General features: G+C 42.1%; 1 protein-coding gene across 1 annotated transcript; it reads left to right on the top strand.

Annotated features, from left to right (window-relative positions):
* The first annotated feature begins 15,044 nt into the window (after positions 1 to 15,044).
* On the top strand, positions 15,045 to 18,576 carry LOC117470834. Its single transcript, XM_034115718.1, has 4 exons — positions 15,045 to 15,451; positions 16,078 to 16,678; positions 16,869 to 16,986; positions 17,078 to 18,576. The coding sequence occupies exons 1-4, from the start codon at positions 15,045 to 15,047 to the stop codon at positions 18,574 to 18,576; spliced, it is 2,625 nt and encodes an 874-aa protein (XP_033971609.1).
* Positions 18,577 to 20,896: the final 2,320 nt, after the last annotated feature.

The raw sequence follows: 20,896 nt of genomic DNA, 5'->3' as shown, positions 1-20,896 counted from the left end.
AAGGCATATTTCTATGTAAAATCCAATTGTAGATCAACTTGAGTCATATCATATTTTAGAAATATTATTCAGCAGTCCAGAATGCGCACAGCTTGATAAAGTTGTAAATCCAGCCTGTGGCACTGATTGGCTAATTGTCAGTCCCCCAGTGTTTCCCATTCGATCGACTTTTTTTTCTTTCAGACTTGAAACCCTTGTTTCCTGATAACAGACAAAAACAGTTGACATTTGTTTTGATCATTGCATGTTTAGAAAAGCCAATTCAAACACAATATGAATAAGAATGGATACTTTTTTTATGAGACAGTTCAGAGGCTCGTTTCACTGTTTACCGCTCTTATTAAACCCAGAATAAAGGTCTTGTGTCTGAGTGTGCGGTGGAAGACATTTCCATGGTGCGTTTGGTCATTCTCTCTGTCACTCTCTCCCCCAGGTTATGTTTGGACAGGTTAATTGGTCCAGATTGATTCTTCACCCCTGAGGGCACGGGCGTGCACACACACTCCACACATGTTACTTTTAATACTCTGTACTGGGTACTTCCAGACAGCGTTACCTATTGATTGGTGTATGTCAGCTCAAACTGAACATTAAAATACACAAACAAGAATGGTCTTCATCATCATCAATTTTATTTATAAGCGCACTTTTCATTCGCTTAAACAAAACTCAAAGTGCTATTTGTTGTGTGTTGCTTTCATGGTTATATTGGCAATCTTTTCTTTTGGTGATAGTTCACAGGTTTCTCGATTAACAAGGCATCTTTCATCATATGAGTGTGTGTGTGATCACGGACATGCTCTATCATTTTCAGTCACATTGATTGATTGAAACAAATATTTTTTTGGACATTGATGGTCATGACATTTCTTAGCGTTCCAATATTTTCTGTATTGTTTGTGTAAAAAATATTAAGCTAAAAAGTTCACATTACATAGTGATGGTTACTGATCCAATGCTTGCTCCTTTGTATACATCAGAGGTGGGGGACTCGAGTCACATGACTTGACTCGAGTCGCATATTGTTGGACTTGAGACTTGCTTGACTAACATTGATAAAAGACTTGACTTGACTTTGACTTGGTATGCATGACTTGAGACTTGACTTGAGACAGATGACTTGAAAGGACTTTACTTTTTTTAATTAAATATTTGCATTTGTTTTTGATAAACCATGGTTTTATAAAGAGAACTGGATACAGTGTTGGAGGCGGGGTCATGATAATCCCTATGATCGCACATGCGTTTTCATTAAGCCCTGCCTCCTTGTGAGTCAACTGGAACGTCTTTTTAGCTTGAATGCCCCGTTCATTTCCTTGGAGCTTGGGATAAACCATTTGTCCTGGACCCTGCCGTGTTACCTTTTATTCTTATTTTCAGGTAGAAATAGCATAAAGGGAGGGGCAGCAGTGCTCGATCAAAGTGCAAGTTGATGGTATTTGCTGAGCTTGTCATCTTTCCTTGTGTAGTAGTGTATTTATCGTCTGAATATGACAATAAAATAGTTTCACATTGAGAAATCCAATACTTTGCTTATTTTAAATCAGACACAACCATAAAACAAGCAGTTGACATAAATCCACATTTATCTAGAAATTAGCCGTTGCGTCACCCTTCTGATTTTGATAGAGCATGCCACATGTACTATCACCAATCAATTCCTAGAAGCTGTTCTTCCCTCACTCTGAGGAATATTGATGATGTACATATCGTTTTTCTCCACTGCTTGGTGCAGATGCAGTGCAATAATTATTAACAGCTGCATCTGCAGAGTGATCATCTTACTATAATGGAGAGAATCTGTATGCACGTCCATCGATATTCTTGACAACCACTTATCTCATATGCTCCACAGTTGGCGGGTAAACTGCTGAGGACCCATCGAGTTCAAGCTTTCTAGATTCAGGGACATATTTATAGGTAAATCGTTATACTCACACAGGCACACAGTACACACCTGTGCAACACAGTGAAGGTTTCTCAATTCTCTAATTTCCCCTCCTCGACTCCTCGAATCCTCGGTCCTCCGGAAGTGACCCGGAAATTGATTTGAACGCGCCATTTTGAAGGACATCTCATTTCTCTAAATGCACATCGAGGACCGAGGATCGAGCATCAAGGAGGCTCTCTGGAGGAGCTATAACCGAGGATACACTGATGGGTCCTCCACGGCTCCTCCGCGGATGTATTTCCGGCAACAGCGATGTTAAAAGAGTCGTGACGCACGGCCGGACTTATCTCAGCCAATGACAGCTCTGCATGCATCCCCTGGATATTATTTTATTAACTGCTTGAATCGCGACGCGATGTTTCCAGTGAGAACAACTGTGAGGTCCGTGCAGAAAGCAGAGCAGTGTGTAAAATATATATCACTCAGTATAACAGGCCTACATTACTCTCTGTATTTGTATGCTTTAGTTTAGTAGATATTTACAAACAAAGAGTCGATATTTTTCTAAGACCATTTAGTGCTTCACATAATAAAATACACAACGGCTGTATCCTGATATATATGATATGCTTTAGGAGCTGTGTGTGTGTGTGTGTGTGTGTGTGTGTGTGTGTGTGTGTGTGTGTGTGTGTGTGTGTGTGTGTGTGTGTGGTGTGTGTGTGTGTGTGTGTGTGTGTGTGTGTGTGTGTGTGTGTGTGTGTGTGTGTGTGTGTGTGTGTGTGTGTGTATATAGATGCGGCGGACAGACAGGTCTCAGTTGGTTTGGTGTCCTCTGCTTACTTTTAATACTTGTAAATACAACTTTTGGCCCGTCATTTCATTTCCCCATTGTAGCAACCAGAGAGGGGGTGGGGATATATCCAGTCTCTGATAGTGTTACGTTATTATGAGAGTGCTCTCATACTTGTTTTAATCTGAAATTGTATATATTATTTATATAAATATATAGCCTATAATATATATGTGTGTGTATATGTCCGCATCTGTAGCCTGTTATTGTCTCATTATACCGCACTGTGAATGAATTAAAAGTAAATATATAAGTTGTCATGAACACAGTTCTGTCCATCAGACAGAGGTCTGCTGTGCCTCCTGTCATCATTAAAATAAAAATGGTTGGAAGTACGAGGTCTTATTGATTATTTTAATTTACCTTTGGTGTTGAAATGCATCAGAGATGGGCATATAGTGATTTCACCACAAGCAATATCCAAATGCACTGTATATTATTATAAATGAATACACCTACAGTGGATGGTTTCTATAACAGTATGTATTCAACCAGTGTGACATCCTTCTCCACAGCCGCCTTCATGATTTCTCCTGGATACACAGACATCTTTAGCAAAGCCGTGCTGCTTAATCACCATGCGGCGGATCACCCTGCCAATTACTGCGACACAAAGTGACTTTCACGACCCGGTGGGTGCAGCGTGTATCCAGCTAAGTAGGAATTATTCACCCTGCATGTACAGAAAGCCCTCATCAGCAGCACAACTGTTGGCAGTCACACTGATGAACCCACAGACTCACGCACACTAATGAACAGGCAAAATGAGCTGCACTTGAATGATGTATGTGTGATGCAAAGGCACAAACATGTATGAAACTAGTTTTATGTAAATGTTTTGTACGCTCTGATACTACTCCAAACTTGTTATTTCTGCATTGTTGTTATGCAGATGTCAAAATATATTCAATCTATGTTGTGTTGATTTCAGATTACACTAACCCTTACACTTCAAAGCCATTCTTAATAGATTGCTGCAATGATGTATTTTTGTAGGCCGAATGGGACGTTAGGTTAGCATCTTAAGGGCTCCCTTGACAAAAACTATAAAATGTTCCCATTGGATTTCAGAATATTGCAGAAAATAAGCCCTGTGGCAAACATACATTATTGTTGTATTGTTACTGTTCAGCAGGATAATCTCCACATATTAACACTACTTAAATTAAAGTAGTGTTAAATGAAATTGCCAGAAGTAAGAAGCTAACGCTAGGCTATGAACTAACTACATCATGATCGCTTTACTGCGCTTCACCAGCAGTTAACTGAAGGCGGTCTCGTGTCAGTTTGATGACTTTAAGTAGTCTCATTTAGTCACTTGTTTGCAACCGCTGTTTTTATGACACACGGAAGCTTCAGACATTCACCAGTGGCACAACTTCATCTCACCACAGCTAAGCTAAAGACGGCTAATGTTCGACATGAAACGTTAGTAATCGTTATTAGTAGTAAGTAGTTTCTTCAAGCCACTTTCGTAGCAATTGCTTTTTTTATAGTAGTTCAGACATTCACCAGTGGGGTCTTTACTGACTTATTTGATGTCATAGAACAACACTTGAAAATCTCTTCAGCTTGTGTTAACCACAGACCTAATTTCAGGCTTACCAAAAACTAATGGAGGGAACCGGAAGTGGTATATTGCTAAGCTATTTCCAGGTGTTGGGAGTCGTTTCTGCACCACTCTATTTGTAAATAATTGAATTTAACAACCACAGTCACGCATAAAGAAAATACACATGAACTAACAATGTCTTAAGCACAGTAAAGATGTGTCAAAGTGTCCTTGGGTCCTCCTGTAGACATGTACACTGTGTTAAAGTGTCGCTTTGGATTAAGGCTTTCAATGTTTTCTCATAAGCATAATAAAAGAAGGGTACAGAACATACTGGCATAACAGTGCATGTTGTATGTACACTAGTATGAACACTGGCTCTTTTCCATGGCAAAGCATACATGCATAAATAATGTGCCATATGTGCCTGAGCACTCCAACACACACCCGTGCAAATGCTTCAAACACCCCCGTGCTGCACATTTGAGCCTTTGTAAAGCTAATGACCAGCCTCCTCCGTAAATCATCTTTGGTATCGACAAGCAGCACATTCACAGAGCCGGTGATAATGATGGGAAAAGATTCAGGCCAGTGTTGAGTGTCACTGAAAATCAGCCCGCTGCCTCAGGGTTCATTTGAAGACTACTCAAAGTGAAATTCGATTATAGAATCATTGAGAAACATTTGAGAAGGCAGGACAAAAGACCACAGTTTATCTTAAATAGGCACAACAGTTCCATTCTTTGGAAAAGGTGGTGTGCAAATTTCATACTACATTTAAATTAGTTATAAAGGCAGGCTTTAAATATAAAATCAATAGTATTGATTAAGCCTTTCGTCATATAATGATTTCTTCTTTACTAGATTGGACCAGATTTACTTGTAACAAAAATATAATAATGTATCCCTTCTGTCTCACAGCAGGGCTATGAGCAACATGCTAATGTCAGCATTCTTATATGCTAACAATGGCAATGTGAACATGCAGTTGTTTAGCAGGAATATTATGTTTATGCTCTTAGTTTGCCATGTCAGCGTTATCCCATTCTCTAATTAGAACATAAAACACAGTATAGCTGAGGCTGATGGGAATGTCATTAATCCTGCAGGTATAAATAAGGCAGCTCATGATGGTGCTAGAGGATAACTCAGAGGATGGAGAATATTTCACTAAAAGCTAAAAATGTCAACAATCTGGTGTGACATGAGGAATAAGGGATGTCAAAAAAGTCATTTTGTACCAAGTCAATGTCAACATTGTGAAAATACAATGGTACTTGTTTTCCCACAATGCCGCAGGTAACACATCAATGCTTGACACTAATGCTGTCCAAGAGATGATGTAGAAAAACCACACTCTTTTTTTCTTCCTGTAAAGTAGCGTTGTGAATAGCAAAGCCTTGTTGAGATGGACACCATTCAATTTATAATACTATTGGACAATGGAGAATTGTTATGTAATCGTGATGCATTCAATTTAATCCATTTAGTTTTGGTCGAGAAACGTGAATAAATACAGCTGTTTCAGGGATCAGCAGTCAGTTCATCCCCTTTTCTCAACACAATTTATGGGAATCCATCTGACCGCATCCCAAAGTAGATGCAGTAGTGATGTTATTGTATTTGCTCCTTTTCTGCTTTTATTTTAACAATAACTTACAAAATATATGCCAATGATATAAGCTTAAATGTATGAAATGAAATCAGCATAATGCATAATGCTAATGGTGATATTTCCCTTATCTCCATCACATCTCGACTTCTCTACCCTGAATGTGTCTCTGAGCCCCAATCACACGTTCCTAATGAGAACGGAAATATTTTAAAACTCCTCATAATATATACTTTTTTTAAAGGTCACTTGTTAGCAAATGTTGGTGAAACAAGAGTTCATCCATTGAGTACTATTTTCAGCAGCGGAAGGATAGGAAATGTGGAGCTCCAGTGATGCTTCATTGGCTCACAATACTTCTACTGTGCACATGTTCATTTTAATGACTTACCATGTCACCTATTTTGGCTCATTTATGTGTGTTTTATAGCTTTTATGGCACATAGTGTGGGGGAAACTTCTGTGTAGCAATGCATTGGGAGTCACCGACTCAGGAAGGAGACACGGTGAGAATTGGAGCTTTTGATGTCAAACACTGATGGGTTTATTCAGAGTATTGGCCGGAGGATACACATCACAAGTCAAAGAGTCAGAGGTTCTGACTCTACGGTAGAGTTGCCACGTCAATTCTGAAGAGCCTCTCTCTATGCTAGACCTTGTTAGAACTGGTTCACAGAGAGTAATCAACATCTCTGAAGGAGTAGACTAAACAGCTGGGAACACTGAACCACCTGCGTCCGACACTCATGGCCTCAAAGATTTCACATCTTAGAGTCCACAAACACCGATAAAGAAGTGCCTCAGCGTTCTCACAACAAGTACCATTCGTGCCAGACAAGTTGACCGGTCACAAACTGGTGACAACAACACATATGGCACCAAGGCCTTTCCTTAAAGGAGATAACAGACGAGTAGATCATAAAACGTCACAGAGCAAATGGTTAGATATCTAGAATAATTATTCCTTAACACATAGGTATAACACAGATAATACTTCTTAGAAGGGATGCTCCGATCGATCGGCCGCCGATCGTTATCGGCCGATATTCACTCTCTGCCGATCGATCGGTGCTCTCTATAAATGCCGATCGGGAGAGCCGATTACATGAAGTAAAATAGATGACACTTTTCTCTGTGCGCGGCAAAACAAGCTCGCCAAAATGTGAAGTCCACTGAGACAAATGTAACATTTGTGATATTGGGCTATATAAATAAACATTGATTGATTGATTGAAAATGGCTTCACCAGTCTGGCAGTATTTGAAGGTGTCCGAAAAAGACAGTAAAATAGCGGTATGCAACGTGTGTGAAGCAGAAATCCGCTGTGACGGACCGGTGAGCGGAGCGAAACACACAAGAGTTAGATCTTACAGCCTTACAGATGGAGCGTCTTATTTTAGACAGTTTGAAACGCGAGGGTCGTGATTGGCTCGTGCACGGTCCGTGATCGGTTCGTGATGAAGAGCCGGCCCCCAGTCTGACTTGATACCGCCCCCGTGATAAATAAATGTAATTATTGTGAAGCCAGCTGCAATGGATCATTGATCCACCAGGGGGTGCAGTGGGGTTCCACACTGGAGCTCATGTGAAATCAACTTCGATACAGTAAGCTGGATGTACAGTATGTCTGGTACTAATGTATAGCGGATCTTTGTTAAGATCCATATGTCACGGATAGGATCATAGTCTGTGCTAAATAAGACATTTAATCATTTACAAAACATCACCATGTTGTTATTTAACAAAATAATGTTGTTTAGTCGAAAAAAACGAACGAGAGGAAATGCAGCCGGCTCTCCCGATTTTTTATCCTAATTTAATCATCATCTTCACCACGATCATTTATGTTTATGTTCGCCAAATTGACATGAAATCACTGACAAATATGAATATTCTGTATTCAACTTCATTAAAACGATCAGGATCCCTGGGTGTTATTTTTCCCCACAATGAGAAATAGTCAGAAAAGCAGAAAAAGAACACTCAAACCGAGAGATGAGTTATTATTACAACGTGACTTCACTATTATTTAACAACAGTTTTTATTGGGTTCTTTTATTTGGGGTTAAGTATAGGTGAATTGCACTAATGTGGGAAAGATCGTGGTGTCTCCTCCGATCTGCTTTATGATCTTCTTTCTCCTGCTGTGTAGATTGGGGGACCGCCGTCCTCTGTCTTCAATGTTCGACATCGCGTGAAACAGAGGATTTCGACATTCTGTATTCCTTGCTTACTTCCTTAAACCTTTTCTCCTCCTTATCTCTTTCATAACTTTTTATAACAGCTGTAATAGTTTGTTTAGAAATCCTAGAAACACTTTTACGGCAGCTCTCATTTACGGTAACTCCTTCTGACGTCATAGCTACCCACGTATGTGAAAACACTTTACGATCAACGGTACCTTCATTTAATATTCATCAGTAATAATATCTCGACGTCTATAGATGTAATGTTAAAGTCAGTAGGTTTTGGTGTGCAACATTCCGTGTCATTTTTACTTCACATTCAGAAAACGTAATATTAGCCACATGCTTGTCAATACTAACCGGATATGAAGGATTTTCAGAATAAAAGCTTGGCATTGAGATTTTATGAGAACTTCCGGGTTTTTCACAATAAAACAGCTTTTAAACTGACGGTATGTTTTAGACTAAATAATGCTATTAAACATTGATTTTAATTTCTAACGTTTTGCATTTCAGACTTCTGGAATATATTGCGATATGAACAGGGTTGGGAGGGTTACTTTGTAAATGTAATCAGTTACTGATTACTGAATACATGGCTCTGAAAGTAATCCGAATACAGTTACAGTTACGTGTCTTAAAAAAGCTCAATTTCCTACTGCAGATCAAAAAAAGCTAAAAATATGTATTTCTTAATAAACTAAATAGGCCACCATTGGTAGCAGTTCTCATTATATACTTCTCAGTAACTGCTCCCCTTAAATTAAATGTATTCTGTAGATTTTGGGGATTCATTAATGCATTTATTGCCATCACCATGCTTTTTCAAGACTCTTTTAAATTATATTATTTTATAAGGACTTTTCAGATGTCTGAGTGTAATATCTGCATTTTCTATTTTGGTTTGATAAGGACACATCCTGGGGATTGTGTTTACAAACATTGACCATACCGTTCACCATCCCCCACCCCCCTACTGTATGTTGATTTTTGACTTTGTTTGCCTACATGTAAATGCATGGCATTTAGTACCTACCCCCCTCTGAGTGAATACCTGCTTAGCTACTTGGCACTAAGTACAGATATGTCTACCCTTTCTTCTTAGAGTTAGCCAAGAGGCTATTTTTCATCTGTAGTTAGTTAGATTTTAAAAGTCAATCTAAAACACATTTCATTTTAAACAAGTAAATACAACACATTTAAAACATGCAACATACACTGTAAACAAAATCTGTAATCTAGGCAGTAAATTGCTGTATTACCCACAGTCATTTACTTTGAATTTGTAATACAGTACATTATGCTGCACTGTGGGAATATTATCCTTAGGCGGGAAATGTATGTAAGCTAGAGTCTGAAATAAGCTAAAAATATGTATTTCTTAATAAACTAAATAGGCCACCATTGGTAGCAGTTCTCATTATATACTTCTCAGTAACTGCTCCCCTTAAATTAAATGTATTCTGTAGATTTTGGGGATTCATTAATGCATTTATTGCCATCACCATGCTTTTTCAAGACTCTTTTAAATTCTATCATTTTATAGGCCTATTTAAGTTTCACTTTTCTGAAAATAACAAAGCAGGGTTGAGGAAATATTCCCAACTGCATCTTCAAAAGTAATCCAAATAGCTACATCAGCATCTAGCAAATGAAAAGCTTTCTTTGTAGACACACAGATCAACTGTAGTGGCACAGTGGCAAATCCCTGCTGTGACTATTTGGATGTTTTAGGAATATTTTCCTATACCTGTTGACTTCACATCTTGTACACATTTAATTAGGAGCAAAAACACACACTTCAAGTCAGATCATCACCCTTAGCTATTTTAATTACCTCTCAAACAACCTAAACTAGTTATAAATGTTTATTTTTACTGTCGGCCGGGTCAGCTGCTGCATGAGACAGACACTGAAAAGTATTATCTTCTGAAATTAATCATTATGTTATTAGTATTAAATATATATAAGTATTTTTACAGCTTGTATTTTTTTACCAAGTGTTTTTATTGCTCTTGGGGCATTAAAAACAAGATTTTAACTTTAGTTTTTTATATAATATCTGCATTTTCTCTTGTGAAAAACTAAGTCTTAGTTTGGCCATAGTTATTTAATATATAAAGACTATATATTATTGAATTACAAGATTATATATACTTTATTTGATCTAAAATATTGATGTGTTTAAATGCTCTTCTAAACAAAACTGAAAGTCCATGAAAAGTTGTCTTCCTGTTTTTGTGAAGGAAGCGCCATCTCCTGGTTAAATCCTGAAATTGAAAATCTGGTAACGCCCTCTTGGAAAATAGTGGGAGGGCTGAACATTCCCAGATACTGGTCTTTGGCAGGTCTTAGGCAGGTAACTGGCAGGTAGTAGGCAGGAAGCAGTAAGCTGGAGTCTGAAATAAGATGCTCCATCTGTAGATATTTTATCTACCTCTGGAACAAGCTAAACTAGTTATAAATATATGTATTTTTCACTGTCGGGTCAGTGAGCTGCATGAGACGGATAGGGACCGGCTGTCAGGAGAGGGAGGGAGGGAGAGGAAAAGAGAGCGCTTCCGCTCATTTCTCCCGTGTTATTATCCAAAGTTAATGTAAACTTGAATAATGTACTTCATTTGAATGTAATAATTATGTTGGTTGTTGTTTGTGGAAGCGCCAGTGAATGAGCCCCATTAACTGAGTTTTAAACATCACTTTAAATGGAAGATCCCCATAGGCCCCACCCACTCGATCGGATCGGCGATCGGTATCGACCGATACTGATTCCGGCGATCGGCCCCAAAATATGGCGATCGGAGCATCCCTACTTCTTAGAATCTATTGAAGGTAGGGTAGGTAAGTTTGAGAAACCGGCTCGAGATACACTTTTTGTTATATTCCATGGAATGCTCTTAACATCCCGATAGCAATGAATATCTTAAGTGCTTTGACAAAAAGAACGTCATCTGTGGAAGCCGTAATACTGAAAAAAGCACGACCAATCATTTTAGCCGGCCCGGCTAAAATAACTGGATGGCCTACCTGCCTGTCAGCCTTCCATCTGTGCACAAACTTATCCCGTGCCCTCATTGGTCATGTGCGCGTTCGTGTGTGTTGGAGGAGGGGCTCTATAAGGAAGTGGCAGATTTTCTCCGGTTATGTATTTTCAAATTCTAGCGATCTCGAGCCGGTTTCTCAAACTTACCTACCCTACCTTTAATAGATGGTTTAGGACTTTTCTCAGTTCATTGGCATATGAAAAACAAACAGTATCACCAGAGTTAACCTCCAAAACAATTTAAGTACTTTCTTCTTTTATACTCTTCCTGTTATCACTGAAAACTTACTAAAAAATATGCAGTGTCAATAGAGTGGTCCTAAAACCCGGAAAAGACTTAGCATTCTAACACTTACGGTTCCCTAGTCTTGAAGTAAACGTGTTTTTGAATGTGTTTGTGATTAGAGGCTTTAAATAAGATCTGTGGTTAACATAAGCTCAAGAGATTTTCATATTTTGATCTACGACATAACATACGTCAGTAAACCAGTGATTTTCAACCACTGTGCCATGGGATATTGTCCAATTTCACTTAACAGGTCCAAAAATATATTATTTAGTTGCCGCAATTCAAATCCAACAGTGCCTTGATCCCAAGCATGCTTAAACGTCATCTCCAAACAAAACCCCCGTAATTTTACCTGTACAATGACAATAAAAGAATGCAAAACAAGAACACGCACTACTTGGTTCGCCTGAGTAAACAAACGGGTAACTTTTATGTGTCACTTTCTTGGTTGCTAGTCTGCCGCAGAATTTTTTTAATGTAAAATATGTAACGCGGCTCAACAAGGTAGAAAAACGCTGGTCTAAACTACCGAACGTTAGCCGCCTTTAGCTTGGTGGCCTGATGTATTTTTTGATATAAAATGTTTATAGCCTTATATCAGATGTAAATGTCTGGTGAATGTATTTAGACTTCAAAATGTACAAAGTGGTGTTAACATGTGCAGAGTATTCAGCATAACAAAACGTGCAAAGTGTGTTTGCCACAAAGCTTTTTCTCTTCCTGGTCGGCCTATAAAGATACGTCATCACTGCACCGCTCTATTACAACTCTCACATAACTCTCACACTTAAAACAGTCAAACTCACACAAACACAAGTATACTCTTAAGTAAGGCACATACAAGCCTACACAAACACACAAACACACTCACGCAATAGATTACTGTCAAGTCTTGTTGCAGCAGCTCCTCATTGTGCCTTGATTAATGACTCCACGCAACATTAACCATCTGACACAGACCCAGGAAATGACTGCTGTACACATGCAGTGCACACACACATATATATGCATACACACTTTATTGAGTAGTGCTGCTGCTTTACAAGGTTTAGTCATTATTTTCTTAATATTAACAGGTGATTTGTGGAAATAGAACAAAACACACACACACACACACACACACACTTTGCAAAGGTTCATTAATTCCCCATCATCAGGTGATTAGGAGTTGTGATTAAGAAGCTGTTAGGGGAGAGAAGATACAAAGAAATGAACATTGATTTGTCATTTTCTTTTAAACTAATAACAAACTCAATGTGCTGTGACAATATTTCATTGTATTGTAAAAATGTAATACCAAGCTAATATGATGGAACTTTACGGCTAAAGGTTTTAAAGTTTACGTTTTGAAACCCTATTTTTGTACACATTGCCTAGCTCCTGCACTATTGTGGTACACTTCTCAAAAAATTGGGTGGCTATTGCTGCTGCTTAACCTTTCCTGTGATCATACATGGAATTATATGGAATAAGCATCAAACCCAAATAAAGATAGAAGTTGCAAGTGATGCACTATTAATAGTGATATCGTCACGAAATGTAACCTATTGATTCGTGTACACATTTTGCGTTGTCTGCCGTGGCTGGGCTTCAAGTAATTGTTCAAGTTTATGTGTTTTTTCAAGTACATCAATGCGAAGTATGTAAATGGAAATATATACAAGGCGGCGTGTGGCGCAGTGGGTTAATGCGCTGATCTTCGAATGAGAGGATAGCAAGTTCGAGTCCCACTGCAGTCAGCATGTCGTTGTGTCCCTGAGACACTTCACCCCAAATTGCTCCTGTGGGGATTGTCCACAGTATTGAGTATGTAAGTCGCTTTGGATAAAAGCATCTAACAAGTAACATGTAATGTAATATACACAGACAAACAAGCAGTGCCCTAAGGATGCTGAATTTATGTCCCCAAGGTGAGGATTTTACTCAAAGACATTTGCATACATACACATGCATACACTTATAATCCAACCTCTTACTCATAGTGTCGTTTGCAGAAGGTAGATCATTTTTCAGTTCACACCTCAATGAGCATTGATGAATCATTCATGCGGGTTAAATGATATGAGTCAAACATGAGAAGTATTAGCATTCATTTTCAGAGGGTTTCACGAACAATCATTAATCTTTCATGAAGGTAAACAGAGGCGAGTGGTCACTGAGGTGGAAAGAGCAGTGATGGAGAGAGAAAAGAAAAGGAGAGGGAGATAAGAAAGCAAACGATTGGTGCTCATTAATAAAACATTTCAAAACATAACAGAAGAAAACAAATACCTTTAACAACCGGTGGGAAAAATGCCAAGGACGGAACTTATTTCGCTTTTTGACAATCCGAATTTACAGACTCGAGTAAAGTTCAGATCGATTTAAGCGTTCTTGAGCTACTATTGACAGGAAAAGGACATTGCAGTCCTCTTTGTATCGATAGGCTGTAATGGATTGCCTTTTACAGATGAGGTCGTGCTCAATGTGTAAATTGATGGCTGAATGTGTTTGAACTCCTCAGATAAACCTGTGTTTGATTGTTGATACGTCCAACAATCCCTGGATAAAAAAGGCCTGGACCTAAACTAAGTTGTTTCAGGAGATAATTCTAATTTATTTTAACTTTGGCTTTATTTTAATACCTTGGGCAATCAATTCTACTAATTATAGCAACATTGTGCCTCTGAGAGGGAATTCAGTGATCTTGGGTTATGCTAAAATTACTAAAACAATTTCTTCAACTGGCTCATTCACAGGTTTAACAGGTGTTCTCACTATTGTTCTACGACTATTTTTTGGTTCTGAAACTCCCTCCAATGCCAAAACCTCCCAATTCAATAATAATAAATCAAGTTTTAATGTTTATAAATGGTGATTTGTTCTCTGGATGCCATATACTTTGAGAGTTTTCCGTAAAAGGTCTGACGCCGGGGGAGAAAAACTTGGTTGGTGTGGACAGTGAATTCTCACCAAACAGAGAACAAAAATACTTTATCTGAATTACTACCATTAGGTCGACATGCTCTCAATAATCATCTGGGGGAAATCACATCCTGCGTTTGGTGTGTGACAAGGTGAGACGAGGGTAGTCTATTTCTGCTCCCAGGGTCCTATGTTTCCTGGGTCTTGTGTTTGCAAGATCTTATGTTCCAAATGTTCCTGGGGTCCAATGATCCCAAGGACCTATTCCCAGGGTGCAATATTCCCAAGGTCTTACTTTCCCAAAGTGCTTTTGTACAATGTTACTATGTTCCCAATGTCTTATATTCCCATGGTCCTATGTTCCCAGGGTCCTGTGTTCCAAAGGTCAATGAACTGGGAATGAGAACAGGTAGAAAACAAAGGGAAACCCTGGAGTGTAGGACTCTGTGAACATAGGAATCATATTCTATAATAACATAATAATCTGTTCTACAGCAGGTGAATATAAATGAGGTTAAATTGTTAACATAGGTTCAGGAGCATGGCCACGCCTAAAACTCCGCCTCGAACCACGGCCACCCCTAATTATATCCGGCAAAACTTCCGGCCACTGCTTGTCTCCATCCTTTCAAAGACAGATAGGCAGACCGTGATTCACGCAGCGCGTCGTCACGGTTCAAACAAGCTAAACGCTACCACGAGAACATTCAACTCACCATGGATCCCGAACTGCTGATCAACTCGCCGGAGTCAGATGAAGATCTCTTCGACATCGGCTACCCGCCATCCTCGGGTCAGCGGTCGGATCTAAGCCAAGCATCCGAACGGAGCCGAGTGCGCTCGGCAATCGGTGTCCCACACACCAGCCGCCACCGCTCCCACTCAAGCTCCCCCAACGAGATACCTCCAACTCCAGACAGGTCCCAGGCTTTGTCTACTCCGCCAGCGAGGGCAAACAACCGGGGCCACAACAGGCACAGCCAGCTCCAATCTCCCCACCACCTGCAGCCTGCCTCATTCGCAGCTCCCGGCCACTCGCAGCGGCGCACTCGACACGCCTCTCGGACGGAGCCGCGCTCCGAAACGGAGCCCGAACTACGGAGCCCGAACTACGGAGGTGGACAGTCATTCAACTCCAACGTTTCCTGAAAGAAAACGGCATCCACTTTCACCGAAATGACAACAAGGCTAGACTGTTCAACCTCTACAAAGCCTACAGCAGCACAACGGCAAGAACAACGAGACACACAGCTCTTCCTGCTCCAGAGCCAACCACGGCGCGGCGCGCTCGCACCACGGGTTGTGACGTCACAGGCCTCCGTCCTCCTCCACGGATACAGCCCGACTCACCAGCACCCCCTGGTGGGGGCCAGGTCGTATTGCCCTCTGTGCCTGCTCTCTCTGTGTCTGACATGTCGCAGCTTATGTCAAACTTTCTCTCATCCCGGTGCTCACAGGCTTCACAAAATCCCCTTGCACATACATCCCTTCATCCCTTCTTCTTCTCTACCTTCAGCAGTCCACAGCTACCCAGCTTCTGCTTACCTTCCTCCTTTAGCAGCTAACCCTGTAGCAACAGCGCCTCACCCAGTAACCCAAGGGGCCATGCTACATGCTAACCCATTAGCCGACTCTTACCCAGTAACTTATTTTCCAACTGGTCTATCCTTTCCCCCTCCCCCCATCCCTACCCCATCCCATCCCCATCCCTTCCCCAACACCCAAATGTTTTTCCTCCCTGTGCAACCAGCTACACTCTAGCCACAGCAACACCACCCATCCAGCCAGCCTCCTCAGCCTCCTCCTCTATCGCCCTTCCCCCGTGTCCCGTCTTGCGCCAGCAGATTCTCCTAGGTAACTACGTAGACTTAGCTCAACTACTACAGCCATCAATCATAGACACTAGCCAGCCCAGGGAAATGCAGACCAACTTCGGTTTAGTCAAGCTGCGAAATCCATCACCTCTGAGGTCTAAGGACTTAATCCCCGCAGAGTTCGCCCTAGCTTTTTCCCTTTACCGCGACGTCATCTGCTCAGTCTACCCCACACGCAGAACCGAGTTAGACGAGTACCTCCTCATAGAGCTCGACATGGCCTTACGCTTCGGAGGCTCAGGTTTTTACACTTCGCTAGCCAAGCCGCCGGCCGCATCAAGCAGTTCAACCAGTTCAACCAGTTCAACCAGGGAACATACTGGGGCGCTCTGGACTCCGAGCTTTACTGCCACATCTTTGCAGCACGCCCATCCCTCTCTTGCCAATTATGCGGAGCCCCCTCCCACCCGGCCTCAGCATGCTCAGTCAGCGCCCCACCACCCGAGCCACCCCGCTCACTCCCCTTTCCATCAAGAGGCAACGCCTCAACCTTCAACCGCCTATCACCTGCCGCACCCCCACCTCCCATCATCCCTAGGCCCGCAAACAAACGTTCATCAGCCAACGCCCCCGTTTCAAAGGGCGTTGACAGACGCGGAAGGCCAATCCTCTACCAGGGAGGCAGGATGGTGTGTAACAATTTCAATGACCTAGGCTCTCTTTCTAGCTGCCGCCTCATGCACATCTGCTCTTTCTGCGGCGGCGCTCATGCCAGGAGCACCTGCCCTCACAACCCAACTACACCAGCAGATTGACTAGCACGGCACCTCAGCACACCCATCAAGGTAAGCAACTTAGCTACCGCCTTAGTAAATCATCCAGATAGACAGTTTGTTTACTTGCTCACCAATGGCTTCTCCCATGGGTTACACCCAGGCATAGCAATACTGCCCGACACATCTCACATCTGCCACAACCTTCAGTCCGCTTTAACAGAACCTCACACCGTCGACACCTTACTGGCCAAAGAAGTCAAAGAAGGATTCATGATAGGCCCATTCGATAGTCCCCCCTTTCCAGTGTTCCGCATCAGTCCAATAGGCATAGCTACTCGGAAATACTCCGGGAAAAAGACGCTCATAATAGACCTGTCTTCTCCACACGGCTCAGCCATCCCGAGCATTAACAGCGTCATTCCAAGCCCAGACTTTTCGATGCAATACGCAAACATCGACCACGCCATCACCCTCATCCGCTCAGCAGGCTGCGGAGCATGGCTCTCTAAGGCAGACATCACCAGTGCATTCAAGATCTTGCCTATTCACCCAGACTTCTGGAGTTTCTTCGGAGTGTACTGGAAGGGAGCGTATTACTTATCAGTACGCCTCACATTCGGCTGCAGAAGCAGTCCCAAAATCTTCGATTCCCTTTCAGAAGCTCTGTGGTGGATCTTGACAAACAACCACAGACTCCCCTATGTGCTCCATCTTCTTGACGACTTTCTCATCGTCACTCCACCATCCTCACCCCCCTGCCACGGGCTGAGCACACTCATACAAACATTTTCAGACCTTGGCATCCCTCTGTCTGAAGAGAAAACCTCAGGGCCTAAAACCTCCATCGAGTTTCTAGGCATCACCCTGGACTCAATGTCTTTCCAGGCTTCTCTACCCTCAGAGAAAGTACAGCGCATCACTCTCCTCTTGTCAAACTACTTACAGGTAGACAGATGCACGAAACGGCAGCTGTTAGCCCTCCTCGGCCACCTAAATTACGCCATCCGCAAAATACCTCAAGCAAAACCCTTCTTGTCCAACCTGCTGAACAGAGCGGCGTCAGTTCCCTCCATCCACGATCGACTAGTTCTCGACGACGCATTCAAAATGGAAATGCACCTTTGGCAGGATTTATTGTCCTCGTGGAACGGCATCTCTTTCTTTTATGATGACTTCATTACCAAACCAGAGGATATCCAACTCTTCACTGACACAGCCCCCTCCATAGGCTTTGGCGGCTACTATGCAGGGAGATGGTTCTCATCCACCTGGCCCCCAGAGTTCACAGCTCTCAATTCACAGACACTTTCCCCTTCATCCGCACTTCACGAACTGTATCATATCATCATAGCTGCCATTCTTTGGGGGCACGAATGGTCTAGGAAAGCCATACTCATCCACACCAATAACAGCGCAGTCGTAGAGATCCTTAACAAAGGCCGATCTCGCTCCCTAGCCATCATGCAGTTCCTTCGCAGACTCACCTTAATCTCTGCCCAACACCAGTTCATCCTCAAAGCAGCACACATCCCAGGTCATGAGAACGGCATCGCTGACTCTTTGTCTCGTTTCCAATTTCAGAAATTCAGAAACTTGGCCCCAGAGGCGGATCTCCATCCCATACCAGTCCCACCGTTTTCAGCCACCATATTCAACTAAACCCACAACTGGAACTACTCACACACGCTTCACGGGAAGCCATCCTCAACAGCCTTGCCCCAAGCACCTTGTCAGCCTATCTCACCGGCTGGAATTGCTTTAAGGCATATCACGGCGCATACCAGCTACCATTCCCCACTCTGGACGTCATATCCGTCTGCAATTTCATTACTCACGCTCATTCCATCCGTAAATGCCGGACATCCACCATTCAGACATACTTGGCCGGAATTAACTTCTTCATTAAAATAGCCAGCGGCCAAACATGTCCTTCCACGTCCCATAGCCACGTCACAATGCTTATCAAAGGCTTACGTAAGCAGGAACCCTCCATCACAGCCAAACGACTGCCACTCACTTCCGACCTTCTCAGCCTCTGCATCCGTTCCCTACGCTCAGGATACTTATCACCAACGGTCGACCTTACCCTAGAATGCATGTTCCTGCTAGCATTCTTCGGCTTCCTGCGATGCTCCGAATTCGCACCCACTTCATCCGCCTACAACCCTCACCACCAACCCTGTGTGTGTGTGTGTGTGTGTGTGTGTGTGTGTGTGTGTGTGTGTGTGTGTGTGTGTGTGTGTGTGTGTGTGTGTGTGTGTGTGTGTGTGTGTGTGTGTGTGTGTGTGTGTGTGTGTGTGTGTGTGTGTGTGTGTGTGTGTGTGTGTGTGTGTGTGTGCGTGCAGGGGTGTAACTTTGGTTTGAGAAGTGGGGGGGACACAGGGGGTCTGGGGGCCTGGGGGCTCTCCGCAATAAAACCTTTCTCGATATGAATCCCATTTCCTGCATTTCTACTAACATTTAGGGACTATGGTGATAAAAAATACAGACAAAAATGTAGTTGGCCATAAAGATAAATTCTGACAGAAAGAAAAATACTAAAATATGTATAAGGAAAAGCTGTCTTACTTTCTTAATTGTTTAATATTGGGGCCGATAGCCAACACTAAAGATAATCATTCATAAAGTCAAACATTTTCAGAATTAATGTTTGTGTGATTAAAATTAAAATAATGTGAGATTCAATTTCCACTTTGTTTTTTCTTCTTCTTTTATTTATGGTCAAAATGATTCAAAATATGACCAGACGAACCAAAAACAGGTAAAAAGAAATAGAAAAATGTAATATAATGGCTTATGTCAAAGGTTTAAGACAAACAACAGATAATCAAACTTTTAATATAAAGAAAATGTTTCATCGTCCTCAATCTATCCCTTCAATCCCATCTCTCCATGTGTCCTTTACTGTCCTCTCTGCTCTTCTCAGCTAAAAGAACCAAACACATGCTTCCTGTACTCATTCGCAAGGATAAACTCCTGGCAAATCTTTTCCCTGCTGACTTTATCCAGCAATTCCTTGTGAATGTGACAGACTGCTACATTGTTAATGCGAATTTGCATCATTGTACTTCTCAGCCAGGTCTTCAACCTCCTCAGAGCACTGAAGCTCCTCTCTGCTTCAGCAGAGGCTGCAGGAACAACCATAAGAAGCCGTGTAAGGGCTTCTACTTGGTCGAAAAGGCCACGGACTTCAGGCAACTGACTCTTCAGAATAGCTGCGGCCTCTGAAGTGGATTTGTATGGGTACTGGAGCTTAAACATGTCAAGCTGCACCTTCAGTGACCTTTGGTTTAATTCAGGATACTGGTCCACCACTGCGGTGTCCAGCTCCCCAGTTAGGAGGACTTCCTCCAGCTTTGCCAATATTGTCAGACCACTCTGATGAAACCTCTCCTTCAGCTGCATGTCCACAGTATCCAGCACCTTGAAGAAGTCAGCTCTGTAGTGTTCTTCTGGGGTTGTGGGTGTGTGTTTAGTAGTGTCGTTGCCAATAAAGCGTTTTGGTGGACGGCGGATGTGTGGCATGCTTATGGGCTCAATATTTAGCATGCGGATCTTCTCTGTCGCTTGGCTGTAAATCTCCTGGAACTTCTCCTCCGTTCTCTTTGCCCTCAGGGTGGTCCTAACACAATCTGCTGCAGATAGCATACCAGACACGGTTTCTGTCTGCTTCTGCAGTGTGCAATTAAGGCACTCCAACTCCTGAATTACTTCAGTGGCTAGCATGAGTCCTAACACTGTCGTACCTTTTCCGAATCTCTCCAGCAGCCCTCTTGCAGTCACACCAGTGTTTGAGGCATCTGTTTGGGCCATGTCCTCTAAGCTCAGAAGCACTGACTCGTACTGACGTAGCACAGACCAGATTGCTGGAGTCCTGGTGGTCCATCTTGTTTGACACAAGGGCCGCAGATTGCTAACTGTCCCTGATGCTGCTGTTGCAATGTTCACAAATTTTGTTTTGTATTTGCCAGACAATTTG

The sequence above is a fragment of the Trematomus bernacchii genome, unplaced genomic scaffold (assembly GCF_902827165.1).
Source record: "Trematomus bernacchii unplaced genomic scaffold, fTreBer1.1, whole genome shotgun sequence".
Taxonomy (NCBI): Eukaryota; Metazoa; Chordata; class Actinopteri; order Perciformes; family Nototheniidae; genus Trematomus; species Trematomus bernacchii.
This window is presented reverse-complemented; position numbering and strand designations above follow the sequence as displayed.

Coding starts and splice junctions, on each gene's coding strand:
- LOC117470834 (XM_034115718.1), top strand. CDS start 15,045: ATGGATCCCGAACTGCTGATCAACTCGCCGGAGTCAGATGAAGATCTC. Junction 16,679..16,868: donor ACTCCCCTTTCCATCAAGAG/GCAACGCCTCAA, acceptor CTCTCTTTCTAG/CTGCCGCCTCATGCACATCT. Junction 16,987..17,077: donor ACCTCAGCACACCCATCAAG/GTAAGCAACTTA, acceptor GGTTACACCCAG/GCATAGCAATACTGCCCGAC.